The sequence below is a fragment of the Hemicordylus capensis genome, chromosome 3, assembly GCF_027244095.1.
Source record: "Hemicordylus capensis ecotype Gifberg chromosome 3, rHemCap1.1.pri, whole genome shotgun sequence".
In the NCBI taxonomy this organism is placed as follows: Eukaryota; Metazoa; Chordata; class Lepidosauria; order Squamata; family Cordylidae; genus Hemicordylus; species Hemicordylus capensis.
The window spans coordinates 285,894,978-285,911,343 of NC_069659.1; the positions used below are offsets into that span (position 1 = coordinate 285,894,978).

At 41.1% G+C, this 16,366-nt stretch overlaps 1 protein-coding gene across 2 annotated transcripts in view; it reads right to left on the reverse strand.

Moving 5' to 3' along the window:
- Positions 1-16,366, reverse strand: part of FBXW4 (F-box and WD repeat domain containing 4) — a 134,658-nt gene that overhangs the window by 91,226 nt on the left and 27,066 nt on the right. For both annotated transcript variants that reach the window (XM_053311207.1, XM_053311208.1), the window contains exon 5: positions 8,221-8,315. In XM_053311207.1, coding sequence (XP_053167182.1) covers positions 8,221-8,315 — 95 coding nt within the window. The remainder of the gene's footprint in view (positions 1-8,220; positions 8,316-16,366) is intronic.

The following is a 16,366-nucleotide window of genomic DNA, read 5'->3' on the forward strand; positions in this document are numbered from 1 at the left end:
TTTTTCAACAAAAGGTTCCAAAGCAGTTTACATAGAGAAATGATAAATAAATAAGATGGATCCCTGGGCTCACAATCTAAAAAGAAACATGACAGACACCAGCAACAGTCACTGGAGATACTGTGGTGGTGTTATATAGCTGGTGTTATAAAACATGTTATATAGCCATGTTCCTTCACAATCACTGAAAACTACAATGCAAAGACAAGCTGTTGCATGAAAAACATGCTACATAAACATGTCCTTAACATGGCCCAACACCATTTAACTATTGCTGATGGAGCTACAGAAGGACTTTGCAACTCCAAGAAGTCAGAGAAGACAAAAGCCTGCAACAAGACTTGATCTTCACAGACGAGTAGCTGACAGTCTGAAAAAAGCAGAGAAGCCCTGAGATTCAGAAACAAATTTAACTTTCAAGTCAGGTCTTCATGGTGCCGGAATAAGAATGTGTATGCCCAGTGTCCTACATTAATCACCAGCCAGGGTAGTTTTAATGGCAGTCCTGCAACCCGATCCTGCTAGCACCTGCAGAGACACAGGCTGGCAGTTTTCACCTCCTTGTTACTGTAAGAGCCTGCACTTCTGATCAGGTTTCCTGGAACTGATGCAACATGTGGGCTACCAAAACAGTTGGGCCACATTACACTGCACACTAAATTATGCTACTTTAAGGGGCAACTGGCATGACATGATCACAAAAACCTAAAAAGGAAAGAAAGGTGCAAGATAGGTGCTTAAGCCTACAACGAACTCAAAGCTCTTAGAACTGCTTCACACATTACACTGGAATCAGCTGTACTTTGAAAGTTTAGCACGTACCCATTTCTACATAGTTCTGTCATACATGAACTAGATACAGGCAATAGAAAAATAACCCTGATATATAGCTGCCTCACACTTTAAAAGGTCAGAAGGCTGCACACATTATACTTTTAAGATGCAGCTGCTTCTACAGCAAAATGTGAAGTGGCTCTAACAAGCCTCTATGAAATGTAAAATCAAGGTATTTGGATTGATCAGCTTTTTGTTTTCAGCCTTTAAAAATTTAAATTATGCAGTACTTCTGATGTACTAAGAAAAAGTTTCTGAGTTTATGGATGCAGAATCAGGTCTGAGATACAATTGCTTGCTGTAGGCTACCTGGAATCCACACCAGTGTCTTCCCAGATCAATATTTCATTTACTATCAACTGGAGCATACAAGGGGCCTCCAAGACTATCCTGACACATATACTTGGGCCTTTAAGCCATTTTCCACATATCCTGCTAAACATGCCATAAAGTGCTTTTCCTCACTACCCCAAATTGTCTTTGCAATCTTTTATATGCATATATAAACCCTCATTTATTTCTTCCGTTTGATATACAATCTCTGCAATCTCATCCCTGTTAAGAACGTGTCCACACCACAGTTTTGACACAAGAATGTGGAAGTTGCAAACAATGCAAAGGGAAGTTGGATGGAGACAGACAGAGCATTACTGGCTTGTTTTCCACTTTCCACAAACACCCTTCATCCCCACAAGTTCTTGTTTGAAGGACAAGGGGTGTCCAGTACTGGTTACACCTGAGGCAATCACATACCAACAGGGCCCCAAACAAGTCTTTGAAGGGGAGGGGAAGAGAAAGGAGTGGGGGAAGAAAAGAAACATGGGCAACAACTCTCTAATTGTAGGAAAGAAGCTATAGCATCCTGCTGCCTGGGTACCTGTACAGGTCTGTTGCGGGTTCTCTTTGAACATTTGTCAGGTCGCTGCCCTCCCCAGAGAAAGATGAAAACAAAAATAAAGCAATGATTATTATTGTAGCTGACTGGTAAGGCAGCCTTGCACGAGTCAGGCCATGAAAGGCCTAGTCGTTGAAAAACAAACCCTTAATTTAAATGTTAATGAAAGTGCTGTGGAGACATCAGAGAGTTACATTTTCTGCAAGAAGCAGATACACCAGCAGTAGAATTTATGGCCCCTGTTGCCTCCCCTCTTGCTAGTCCTGCTTCATCAGCCAGTGAAGTTTAAAAAAAAAAACTAATTTCAACATTAACTCCACACTTCCACCCTGAGATGCAATTGCTAAATTATCTGCTGGCAGGACACTGATCAAAGGTGGAAAAACAAAGGCACACTGCACAGCCAAGCAAAAGTAAACAGCAGCCATGGCCCAGGAAAATTACCTTCTCTATCCCTCCCCTTGGAAGTTTGAAAAACGGAGGAGAAAGATCACTGACTGGAAATGGAAACCCACAGTCCTATGACTGCTGGACCCCTGAACTGTAATCAATGTGACAGGAGAAACTGACATGGGCATTTTCTCCTTCACTGTGCAAAATAGTACAAGGAACAGGTTTCTCTCTAGCCTTTTAAGAAGTTCCTCTGCCCTTAAAAACATAGAATTAAAATTACAGCAGCAGTCAAGCCACGACATTTGTGGCACTGATTTAAAAGGCAATTTGGCATAGCAGCTGCCTTCCTAATAAAATGAAGTCTCTCACAAGAGTGGGAGACTTTCTATAACTCTTAAAAGAGAGAAGGAATCAAAAAATGTTTTTAAAAGATTCCCTCAAACTCAGCTTGTCGATGTGGTAAAACAGCATGCAACTGTGCATTCTCCACAAAACACACACACACAGCAGAATATCACTAAGCATTTATAACAGTATCAGATCCAGGCCAAATGACAAGTGCCAACTGAGATGTGTGACTGCAGCATGTATCTCTTTTCTATCAGGGCAAATACCGATAGGAAAGATATACATGCTTTATTCACATATCTCATTCATCACATCTCATTTGGCTCCAGCTCTGTGGTTCAAATCCACTACTGCTGCTTGAAAGCTTTCAAGAGATGTATTCATGCATCTACATCAGTATGTCTAGTTTGACTCTTGGTCATGCCAAAAATGAATAAATGATTCAATAAAACTATTGAATCAAGTAACCAGGTGAAAAGCAAAAATATCTTGTACCCATCATTTTTTTAAAAAACAAAAATGAAGAAAATCAAGCTAGAAAAATTCCTGCATTTCTATTTTACAGGAGAAACAACTAAGGAATTTTGTAGGAAACAACTACATAAGGCTCCACATTAATGGTATCCCTCTGCTTATGATCTATTTTGGGAAGCAGACAGTTCTACAAACTGAACCTGAGCTCTGCAATTCAAGCTGGATCTTGAATTTGTCACCAGTACATTTGTCACCATCACTGAACGACAGTTTGAACCTCCCTTCAAACACCACACAGAACTTTATTTACTTACTTAAGCAAACTTAGGATACATCAAAATAAATTCCAGAAACAAAAACTGTAAGAGGCAGCAGGAAAATCCAATCAGCAAATCAAGGTTCATATACAACTAATTAAAGGCCTGCTGAAACAGATCACGTCTTTGGTAGGCAGACTAGACAAATAGATTTTCCAGAATAGGGAGTTCCACATCTTGGAGGCCATCTCAGAGAAGGTCCTATCATGAACTCTCACTTCAGTTCCTTCATTTGAGAGATAGAGGAAGAATGTAGAAAAATTCTTATCACTTTATTGCCATTATGGAGCTAACCACATCCTACAATTATAGGGCTAGAAATGAGAATTACATACTGTTCTACATACTGATCCAGTTCTACATACTGAATATGGAGGGCCTTTCCGTAATGTAAAAGCAGCCTTAGATTCAGCCAGAAGAGTAAAACACATCCTTTCATCAGAACATATCAAAAGCAGACTATGGAAACAAGCAAGGGTGAATCTGCATAGAATTTGAGGAAGGTCAGATCCACATCCAGCCCTTGCCATATACAATGACTGTATCTTCAACCCAAGATGGTCTCCTATCCATCTGTCCACATATGGGAGTGAATTTAGAACCAGTGCAGCTGCCATAACCTTAAACACCTTTATCTTAATGACAACGTTTCCGTTTTCCAAGCCTACACGGAAGTACTGTAGCTGTAGATCAGTACTAGGTACCCTCATTAAGCTAAGACAGGTTACCAAAATATTGCCACCCAATCCCCAAACCTTCTGATCATAAACGAAAAGCTAGGTGAACCACACATATGATGCATTTGAGAGTGAAGCAAAAAGTCAGCAATTAATGAATTAATTAAAACAAAAGCAATAAAGCTTTAGTTCATCTGAAAGACAATGCCTTCTCAATTTGTGTACACAGAGAAAAGAACAAGACCTAAAATCAGACAAGGGCATTGAGCTGACTGAAATTAACTCTGTTTAAAGAGACCCAACAATCAGTTTAGCTTGACAAACAATCTCACCCTGCACCAGTACACCATACACTTCTTGCCCCTGAACTCACTCTCTTCTAGGATGGCAGCGACATTTTCTTGGAAGTGACAGGTTTATAGGTTAGCTGACACCTTCGCTCTGTGGAATTTTAATTAACTTCTCCCATCATTAATATGTTAAGGAGCAAGGGTTCTATTATACGGGGTCAGCAGCGTGTTTCAGGCCTTGCTATATCAGCCGTCAAATTGAAGAATTAATGACGTGGTTAATCGGCTCTAATACTTGGGGGTGGGGAGGGAAGAGAGGTGTGGTGGGATCAGCAGTCTCATAAAACAAGAGACTGATCCAAACCTGGTTGCTGATGGAGAAGCCACTCTGCAAGCTTCCATTTATCACCCAGTGGGGGGAATAAGACGCTAAGTAAATATTGTGACAGAGAGAGTGTGTTCGCTCCAGGGAGAGAAGTCAGTGTTCTGACAAGAGGCCAGCCCTGCAGGTCATCACTTAGGAGGATAAAGCAGTGTGCTGTACAAGGTGCTCTTCCAGTCACAATAGCACACCCAATGCATATCTTCTAAAGCTTAAAAAGGGAAGAGCTTTCAACAGGCTGTCTAAAGACCCTTAGTTTTGATCTAGCTAATAAAAAATGATTTTAAAAATAAACAGATATGTCCACTTGTTGGTGTTGGCAATAGAGCTACTGTGATAGTTCTTAAGTTCACTAATTCAAAGGGAATGTCAAATGATGCCCATTCAATAGACTGAAGGCCAACAGAGCAAACTCTTGCTGAGAACTAGCAAAGAACAATGAGATCAGGATACAATAGAGGTAAGGCTAGTCATCATATACAGCCCAAATTCGAAAACGTGAATGCTTCAATTTTCATTCTCATCAACTTAATGCAAAGATCCAAAACTTCTGTAAAAACTAGACTTTGCTCCAAATTCAAGGAGAATTTGTGACACAGAAGTTCAAAATTATAATCAAATACAGAATACAAGCTTCATTGCCCTCTTACAACCTTCTATTGTGATTAATACCAGGTTTCAAAACAAAACATGGGCCAGAGTACAAAACACGTCAGTATCCCTCAAGACATATTACACTGTTCGTTTTGGTTAGTTCCATTTTGTTATATTTTTATCCAGTGTTAATGGTAATCTTTTACCAGCCTTCTATTCTTAATATGAGCAGACGTAATGACAACACAATTACCCAAAAATTACTAGGGATGTGCACGAATCACATTTTGAGATGTGATTCAGAACACATCCCCTGCCCCATTAAAATGAAGAATAGATGCACACCTGCTCCTCCGCTGCTGCTACTCCTCCCAGCTACCTTCACGCACAACGCCAGCACACACATTACCTCTGTCCATGTGCAGTGGCCATCTGTGTAGTCAGCTGACCACACAAATGGCCACCACACACACACAAAGGCCATGTGTGTGCCGGTGTCACACAGGGGCAGCTGGGGAAGAGCGCCGCCAACAAGTGAAGATAGCTGGGAGGAGCACCACCAAGTTAAGAAGTGGTGGCGAGCAGCAGAGGAGCAGGTATGCACCTGGTCTCCTCCATTTTAAAGAGGCAGGGGATATGTTCCAAACCATATCTCAAAACAGGATTTGTGCATATCCCTAAAAATTGCTTATCTGGGCAATTTTATTTCTTTTGGGTATCTCCTTCTGACATATGATTTAGCATATCTGACTGCATTCCTAGGATCTCAGTTACAACAGAGGGGACATTCATACCACCAGGCAGGGAGGAATGCTGCTCCAACCCACCTCCCCACCCCACCCCCAAATTCACAGAAATGCAGCTGAGAGGAACATAGGAACATAGGAAACTGCCACATACTGAGTCAGACCATTGGTCTATCTAGCTTAGTATTGTCTTCACAGACTGGCAGCAGCTTCTCCAAGGTTGCAGGCAGGAATCTCTCTCAGCCCTATCTTGGAGAAGCCAGGGAGGGAACTTGAAACCTTCTGCTCTTCCCACAGCGGCTTCATCCCCTGAGGGGAATATCTTGCAGTGCTCACATATCAAGTCTCCCATTCAGATGCAACCAGGGCAGAACCTGCTTAGCTATGGGGACAAGTCATGCTTGCTACCACAAGACCAGCTCTCCTCCCTAGGAGAGCACGGACAGAGCTCCGGAGGCCAGGTTAGGCTTGACAGGAGTGCCAGGATCCATGCAGATCCTTGGCTCCACACGAGCCAAGACGAGGCTGCTCATAAGAACAGCCTTGGAATGTATCGCCATGTGTTTTAAAGACCCTTATCCAACTTTCTCCCCCACCCAAAAATGTAGCCCTCCAGTTGCTCAGTGCCACTTCAGAGAATGCCACAACAGAACCTATTTCATTCTTGCTTCAAGTGTTGCTAAAGGACTGTACATTTTGGTTCTGTAAACTGAAAGAAGTCTCACATGAGAAGTACACCCACAGGAGGCATCAACATGGAATTACACTTTATAGACGTATCTGTTAATGGAACCGCAATTCTCCAATGTCAGAACTATAGACACAGTCTCAATGAAAGCTTTGGTGCTCTTCACTACAACAGCATTAAGATGCAAGCACAATGCAATTAGGGCCAGACAGATTCTCCCTGTTCTGTAAATCTTTCATAGATTAGTTCTGCCTAGTGTCCAAACTCTCAACAAAAAGACCTTTTTATTGTGCACACAAAGAAAAACTAAAAGTTGGTAAACATAAAAACATAAGACAATTTGGTGTGACACACCATCCTCAGTTTTGTTTTTATGTTTACCAACTTTTAGTTTCTCTTTGTGTGCACAATAAAAAGGTCTTTTTGTTGAGGGTTTGGAGTTAATATGTACATTGCATCACCAACATATTGACTTATTCTGCCTAGTGTACCAATCCACCTGTCTTCCAGTTGTACAGAGAATATATACTCTTTTCAAACTGGCACATGTTTGCTCTTGCTGAGGCTTTCTGTTTCTCCCATTTGTTGTAGGGGTTTTTTTGCCATTCAGCTAAGCCATGCGCAGAAGCAACTGTGTGATTTAAACCACATCACCATTATAGCAACCTTACTTTTACTCATTCTTTCAACTGACTGGTTTATTTATTTATTGTTAAATTTATATACTGCCTTTCATTAAAACAATCCCAAAACAATCACACAAAAATTAACACAAGACTATAAAAATACACAATTAAAATATAAGCTAAATATAAAAGCATTTGATAGCACTCAACTAGTTCTCCATTCTACGCCCTTTCCAACGTACACACTCTGGACAAAACAGAATTTTCTACGTAAATACATGGCTTTGAAGATTGTAACAGCAAGGTGAAATGTAGCAGTATGAGTGACATCAATTGGATACAGTTGGTGATGTAATGTGATGAATGACAATACTACTCCCCCGCAAGCTTAATCGCATTCCACTAGTTGTTTCAACATAGTGTATCGCTTTTTCAGCTTCATCCGATGTCATTTCCAGCTGCCATTTTCCAGCAGAACCATTGTGGCTCTTTAAATAAATGATTGGTGAATATTCAACTATTTTCAGGGATTTGGGGGGCATTGCTGGATACTGGAGAATAAGGTACTGTCCTTTTCTTCTCTTATTTCTGGTGGAGTTCTGAATTTGGTACCATGTCTAGTTCTTGTGACTCTTTACCTTCACCTAACTCACAGTCCAGAGTGTTAGACAAGCTCAAACCTTCTTTTCTAGACCCTGGGCGCAAGGGAAAAACAAAACTCTACCAATTCCATAATAAACCATCAATAGGCAAAATAGTTTTTAAAAAATCTTTCTACATAATTGATTGCTTTTGGAGAAGCATGGTTTTGCATCATACAACTGGCTATATTGCAGGATAGAGTACTAGACCTCCTGAATACTGTTATGATAGGCAACTTTACAAATAAATACAGCCAGATTAAGCATGAGGTGACCATATGTTAAAATGCAATTTTTTAAAGACCTTTTTGTTACCTTGATAATGGACTAATGGCAATGGACCAGACCCGGTCTTCAGTCTGAATGGTGTGTAGACACTGCCCAGCTCTGCCTGGTGAAAGGGACCAAATCTAGAGAGAGAGAGAGAGAGGAGAGAATTAATACATAATAAATAAATATATGGATGAGAAAATAAGAGATGCATAATATAGGTGCTAACTGTGGCTGTGTTTAGAAATAATCCCTCCCAATGTAATCTTTTGAGCACAATCTAAAATGAACAGAACAAACCTAAATCAAACCACTCCCAACAATATTTCCATTACAACCTTCCTGACAAAGATTTTATTCAATGCAAAGATGAGATTAGTAACAGAGTCTGTTCAAATCAGTCTCATTTCAGGCTGTGGGAGCAGAGGGATGATAATCTGAAATGCACCGGCACAAATTATCTTGAAGGTCTGTATGTCAGCATAAGTGCAGAGTATATCTATTACCTTCACTCTTTAGACAACTGAGGGTCCTTGTGTATTTGAAATATTAAAATCTTCAAAAGTACTTCTCAAAACTAGTAGAAATAGGTGGTCAATGGGAGAGTAATTTCCCATCCAGCGTCTACTTCTCTGCTAAAACATGTACAAATCCCCAAATGCAGATGTATTGACAATTATTCTACCACAATACATTGTCTTATTGCCTGACTAAAGTGGCTTGTTTATGAGCTTTCAGAAATAGGTCACTGAGGCAATGAATAAAGCTTAAAATTGTGTTCCTGAAACCCTCTCAGATTCCAATGTAGCTTTCCTCTCCCCACACCCACCTTCTAACCAAGTGATCTCCCATTTCATGGATCCTAAAATTGTAGCCTCTGGCTCCCTCCTTACCTAGTCCCCAATGTCTTAAGGGAGCTTCAATGCTGGGAGCGTTGTATTTGTTTGTTTGTTGATAATGTGCAGGATTGCAGGCTATTCAATGTCAGTGGGGAATTTGGCACCTAGTGTCAGCAAAATCAGCAGAAAAAGCTGAGCTCTTTTAATGCACCCCTATCTCATACAGGTTAAAAATATTGCTGGGAGCATGCTATCTGGTGCCTATCAATGAGGAATGTGCATTAGCAGCTACTCAAAGCTCAGCCCTAATCAACACTCACTATCCCTCCAAAGCACCCAATGCACTTACAGCTCCCATTAGAGACCTACTAGGGATTCCCTTCTAGCTAGGAGTCAACACAAGGAAAATGTCACTTGGTAAAAATAAAAGCAATTCTCTGCTCATAAGGATCAGATTGGAGGAGTGTTAGGTGAGAAAGCTTCCATTTCTGCTTTAAAAAACTACAAATGAGCACAACTAAAGCAGAATTCCCTTTGATTTTGAGGAGTTTGCCCTCAAGGTCATGAGATGCCTTCAAAGTTCCCAGTGGCAGGAGGACAGACACACTTGCTCAGAGAAATCTGTATAAGGGAAGACTGAAGAATTGTTTAAATTCAGCAAATGAGCTATTTCCCCATTCAAATCAAAACGTTGTGCTTGTAAGGACACTGATCTAAGACAGTATCCACCCCCATCCACACACATTAACAGGAAAAGGCCCCTGTCCTAAACACAATTTGAAAACACAATGAATTTAAAGTGATATGTTTTAAATCAGAGGCAGGGTGCCACTTTGCAATATATCAACAATTTAATTCACTTTGTAACAGCCATAAAAAATAGAAAATAACCAAACTACCACTTTTCACCAGCTTCTCTAGAAGAATTTATGAACGTCCAAGGTACAAACTTGCTTCTCCAAATAACCCTTCTGGAGTGATAAATCCAGAAGGCAGGACAAGAGGGAGAGGAAAAAACTATTTTCCAGCAAGATCGGCTGCCCTTACCTCCGAGGACAGAGTGGTGAGGGGTTCCGAGGAGGCAGGGACGGGTGGCAGCTGGGGAGAAGCGAAGGAAAGACTGCCAACGGGTGGGGACTAGGCTCCAGCAGAGATGGGGCAGAGCCCTGAAAGGGCCAAAGGGGAGGCATGTAAAGATAACATCAGCAGCACACCTCCCAAAGGCAAGGTGTCTAAGCAGGAGGAGGTAGAAGGGGGAAAGGCATTGGCAACAGTTGTAAAGGGCAGACAATTACAGGGAATAAAGAGGGGCGTTGGCCCCATAATTGGGGGCGGGCGATTCATAGCCTGTTAGGAGGCATATAAGGAGCCAGCGAGGGATGAGAGACTGGCTGGTGGCTAGTGTCAGGGGCCCCAGAGAGGGGCAGACACAAGGAGCAAACAGACACAAGCAGCCTGGGATGGAGGCGGCACAGGGTGACGCTCAACCCCCTCCCCATCCCTGCTCTGAGGCCGTACCTGGTAAGCCTAGCCAGGCTTGGTAAAAGGGACAGGGATGTGTAGCCAGACAACCATCCTATAAATAAGTAATTAGGAAGTGCTATATGTAGTAATACCAGAACACTCTGATCCAAAACACAACTTTATCATCACCCATTAGAACAGAAGTTACATTTTCACTGATGATGAAACACTAGTAACTCCACTATGTTATTGCAGTTAAGAAAGTAAATCTATACTGTTGTAACATCTAAATATTTATTAAATTACAATCTGAATTTAGAAAAACTAGTCTGTAATTTAAATCTACCTCCTTTCCTCTAGGGGAGAAAAGCATATTAATTTTTCAGGATATTTGTCCAAAATCCAGAGGTTTCCTGCTGAACACCACTGTCATTCCAATTCCTTTCTTTCAAGGTGTACTTCTCCAAGTTTTAGGCCCATTATATTCAGTATAAGGACATTTCTTGATACAGGTCACTGGCATTAACTGTCACAAGTTATCACCACATGCTTCTCTTTGCTGGGGTACCAAACAGCTGGTCTAACTACCGTCAATTTAAGTCAATTTCAGAGTCCCCCCCACACACACTTTAAACTACATTAATTATGTTAACTGGTGGGGGCCACTACTACCTGTCCTGGAAACTGGCATCAGTTATTAGAAATATAGAAAACTGCCTTATACCAAGTCAGACCATTGGTCCATCTAGTTCAGTATTGTCTACCAGACTGGCAGCGGCTTTTTCAACACTGCAGGCAAGAGTCTCTCTCTCAGCCCTATCTTGGAGATGACAGAGAGGGATCTTAGAACCGTCTGCATGCAGATGAAAAGTGGACTGTCAGACTGTTTAAATAAGGACTATCTGTCATCCTGCTATATCCACAGCATTCTGCAGAAATCAGATGAGTGGATGTAATCAAACGCCCATTGCACAACATCCACAGATATGTATCTATGCATAGCACCTTCTGGAGAAACCTGAGTTTCTCTCTTGCAACAAGAAAAATCAGGCTGATTTTCAATGCATTATTTACTTAGATAAAATCACTTCGCTTATCTGAGAGTTTCAAAGTTACTTACAAATTTAAAAAATACAAATAATCATTTTGCTCCAAGTCAATTCTTATAAACTTTTCTGATGTTTCAGCAATTCTGAAACTAACTTCATTTATTGCTGCTTGAACACTTCCAGCAATTCAAGTTCAACCCTTGAAAATTTCATCTGAAAAGCTCAAAATTTCACAGGGAATCATAAACACTGTGAGAAACTTCATCATCATTACCGAATGATCCAGGTCAATTACAGAAAATGAATGAAAGACAGCTCTCCCAAAATACTCTCCAAGTGGCCAGAGCACTTTGGTCAGTGCCCCAAAGGAAGCATGTCATTTCTGCTAGCTAGCTGGAAGTGAATTATTGCATGCAAGAAATTTTGCTCCTCTAGGACATGTGTCTAAGTCACACAGGACAAAACCTTGCACCTCCCTTAGCACACCTTTCTAAGAAGATATGTCGCCCATTGTGGAAGTTACGGCTCTAAGTTAAGCACTCTCATTCTTATAGTCGTTCCATATACAGATAAAAGTCAAACACCCATTCCTGCTCTGATAATCTTTCTTTTGAATATTATCTTATTATATGGATAGCTACAGTCAGGTTAGCATTGTAATTACCCCTGCTAACTGGGCCAATAGTGATTTTCCTCTTTATTTAGCAGGGGGAGAGTAACTGGCACTATCCACTCCCAGCACAGTACCTCCAGTGACTGTTACTGGTGTCTATCATGTTTCTTTTTAGTTTGTGAGCCCTTTGGGGACAGTGATCCATCTTATCTATCTATCTAACCATATATTTATTTCTCTAAGACGTACTTGTGGCTAATCCCATGTGTTGCAAGAGTTCACAAGCAGAAGCACCGTGGTGATTGGGCAGAGGAGATGCCATAAGCAGATAGTTAGGAGGAACCTGTGAGAGCAGAAGCACCATGGTGATTGGGCAGTGGGGATTCTATATGCAGATAGGCAGAAGGAGCCTGTGATGGTTAAGGTCAGTTGGAATGCAACTGTTACTGGTCAGAAGATGTTCTTGATTGTAGAGGAGAGGAATAAGAGTGTTTGTGTGTGTGCGCATGCGCATAAAAGGACAATGGGCAGGGGTCTGCGAAGAGAGGGGTTGTGAGGGAGAAAAGAGACCCTTCAGGAGAAGGAGGCCGCCGTTAGGAGAATTAGATGAAGAAACAAGATGAACAAGATCTGTTAACTCAGGAAGGGAGAGAGAGAAAAAAAGAGAAAAAGAAGGGAGGGGAAGAGAGAAAGAAGGAAAGGTGAGGGATGGGCCTGAGCCTGGCAACGGCCAGAGGGGAACAAGCGGCCATGACAGCGGCGGCAGCAAGGAAGGGCCTGGCCCTGTTGCTCCTGTGGGGAGGAGCAGGAGCGGGGCTTGGGTGAAGAGGTCTCTGGGGATAGGGGGCTGCAATTTAGCCAATAGGCGCCAGCAGTACTTCAGCCATGACCAAGAACAGTGAGAAGGATGGAGTAAAGGGATAGAGGAATGACCAAGAGAGGTGAGAGGGATGGAAGCAACTGGATGAAGGACACAGCAACTATATGGAAGCAACAATATGGAGGAGGAGGAGCAGGAGTGTGAAGGGGGCTGTGGCAAGGGGTGAGGGAAGCAATCAAGTACTAGCATGCAGATGCTCTGCACGAGTTAAGCTAGTTTTTATTTATCATTTCTCTATGCATACCACTTTAGAACCTTTTGTTGAAAAGTGGTATATAAATATTGTTGTTGTTGTTAAGAACTGAAAGCACCACTCTCCCCTTGTGGCAACGAAGCACTGAGAGATAGTTAACTGAATACGGTATTAAGAAAAATTTGACAAAGGTGAAAAATTGATCAGAACACTTAGAGCTTCTTAAGGCCTATATTGATCTTGTGATCAGCTACAGCTGTCTGTCCCAACCAGTGCTTTCTAACCAACTCTTACATAAAAGCACTGTGAACCAGCAGTGTTATTTCACTAGAGTGGCCCCAGTTCTGAGAAAGCTTCACTGAATATACAATTGCTTGAGGCTCCATCAATACTTGGAGCCAATGACAACAGTAGAAATGTGGGGATGCAAGAGAGCTGCAAGCCTAAACACTATGTCAACTTTTACTATCTATCTACTGCACCCTCACTGTTTGGGGCATTCACTAACACCAAACTGGCCACTATCTTACAATGAAAAAGGAAAGCATAGCTATGCTAATGCTTGGACATTCAGGGCGCCCTGAACCAGTCCCTGATATCATCATGCATTATGAAGCTTTAAATAAGATAACTGAAATGCCTTAACTCTGTGTCTAAGAGAAAAGAAGATAAAAATAAATAAATGGGGAATTCCTTTCTGCCTAAATGAATCATTAGAGAGCGGATGGTTTCTGTCCAAAATATTGAAGCAGCAAAGGACCTGTTGGATATTACAACTAATTCTGTAAAAACAATAAATGAAACTTGAAAGTTGTGTGTGTGTGTGTGTGTGTGTGTGTGTGTGTGTGTGTGTGTGTTTTAGCTCCTTATGCTTTTAATTATGGACAATTAGTTACTGTAAATGAAATACACATGGTATTCTAAATTTGTTCACTGTGTGCCAAATGAAATTTCACCTAACAGGTACCTATTTAGATAAAAAGGTAAATAATGTTAGTTCCTACATCTTGGATATATTTCTACTTATGCTAATCAAAACCATTCCAGATGGAAACAATGAAGCTGTAGATGACATCTACATGATTAAAGTGTAAACATAATGATTACATCATCATCATCTCCTCCTGTTTACACAGTCAGACAGGTGTTATTGACTGGTTTGTTTTATCCAGACATCGAGTCCTTCCCAAATAACTGGGATGGCTGAATTTTATTATCAATATTGTTGCTGTTATTATTACAGATATTGTCGCAGAATATAGGTTGTTCCCAGTAAAGTTGCTTTTTGCTCTCTTTTTTTGCTTTTTTTTTTTTTTTAAGTTGCTGGTAGTGATTTCTGTGGCCCCTATGGTGTTGAGGTGCTCTTCAAGGTGTTTTGGAATTGCACCTAGGGCGCCAATTACTACTGGGATTATTTTGATCTTCTTCTGCCACAGCCTTTTTATTTTATTATTATTATTTCTTGTTTACAGAGTCAGCCAGGTGTTATTGACTGGTTTGTCAATCCAGACATTGAATCCTTCCCAAGGTTTCTTGTTTACACAGTCAGGCAGGTGACTGGTTTATTTTATTCAGACACCGAGTCCTTTCCGAGGACCTGGGATGGCTGGATTTTGTTATCAGTATCATTGTTGTTGTTATAGATATCGTCGCAGAATATAGGCTGTTCTCAGTAATGTTGCTTTTTGTAATTGGCTGATGGTGATTTCTGTGGCCCTTATGGTGTTGAGGTGCTTTCAAGTTGTTTTGGAATTGCACCTACGACACCAATTACCACTGGGATTATTTTGGTCTTCTTCTGCTACAGCCTTTCAGTAGATCTTTGTATTTTGTGATTTTTTCTATTTCTTTTTCTTCTATTCTGCTATCCCATGGTATTGCTATGTCGATTATTTTTACTTGTTTTTCTTTCTTCTCAACTACAGTTATATCTAGTGTGTTGTGTGGCAGATGTTTGTCTGTTTGTAGTCGGAAGTCCCATAATATTTTTGCATCTTCATTTTCTACCACTTTTTCAATTTTATGGTCCCACCAATGTTTGTCTACAGGTAGCTTGTATTTTTTGCAGATGTTCCAGTGTCTCATCCCTGCTACCTTGTCATGCCTTTGTTTGTAGTCAGTCTGTGCGATCTTTTTACTACAGCTGATTAGGTGGTCCATGGTTTCATCTGCTTCTTTACAAAGGCGGAACTTGTTGTTTGTTGTTGATTTTTCTACTTTTGCTCTTATTGCATTTGTTCTTAGTGCCTGTTCTTGTGCAGCCAGTATTAAACCCTCTGTTTCTTTCTTCAAGTTGCCATTCTTAAGCCATTGCCAGGTCTTGGTGATGTCTGATTTTCCACTTATATTGTGCAAATATTGACCATGCAATGGCTTATTTTTCCATTTTTCTGCTCGGTTCTTGACTTGTTCTTTCTTGTAGGCCTGCTTTGTTCCATTGGTGTTGAATAGTTTCTCGTTATTGACCATTTGAAGTGCATCTTCTTCACTGTCCTCGATATATTCTTCAAGGCCTCTTTTCTCCTCCTCTACTGTTTGATGGACTTGCAGCATTCCTCTTCCACCTGAGCTGCGAGGGAGGTAGAGCCTATCTACATCACTGCGGGGGTGCAGAGCATGATTGATGGTCATGATTTTCCTGGTCTTACGATCTAGCGTCTCTAGCTCTGCCTGGGTCCAGTCTATTATTCCTGCAGTGTGTCTGATAGCAGGTATAGCCCAGGTGTTTATGGCTTGTATGGTGTTCCCGCCATTGAGTTTGGACTGCAGGATTTTTCTAACTCTCCTGATGTATTCACTTCCCATTTTTCTTTTAACTTCAGTGTGTGCAATGTTATCAGCCTGGAGAATGCCCAAGTATTTGTAAGGTTCTTTCTCTTCCAGGTTCTTGTTCTTGCTTCCATTGGGCAGTTCTATTCCTTCTGTTTTTGTTATTTTTCCTCTGTCATTATTCATGCAGCACACTTGTCTAGTCCAAACTCCATTGCTATATCGCTACTGAATATACGGACAGTGTTTAGCAGTGATTCGATTTCTGACTGGGACTTTCCATACAACTTCAGATTGTCCATGTACAGCAGATGGTTTATTCTACTTGATGTTTTAGATGTTTGGTATCTGAGGCCTGTTTTGTTTAGTATTTGTGAAAGTGGG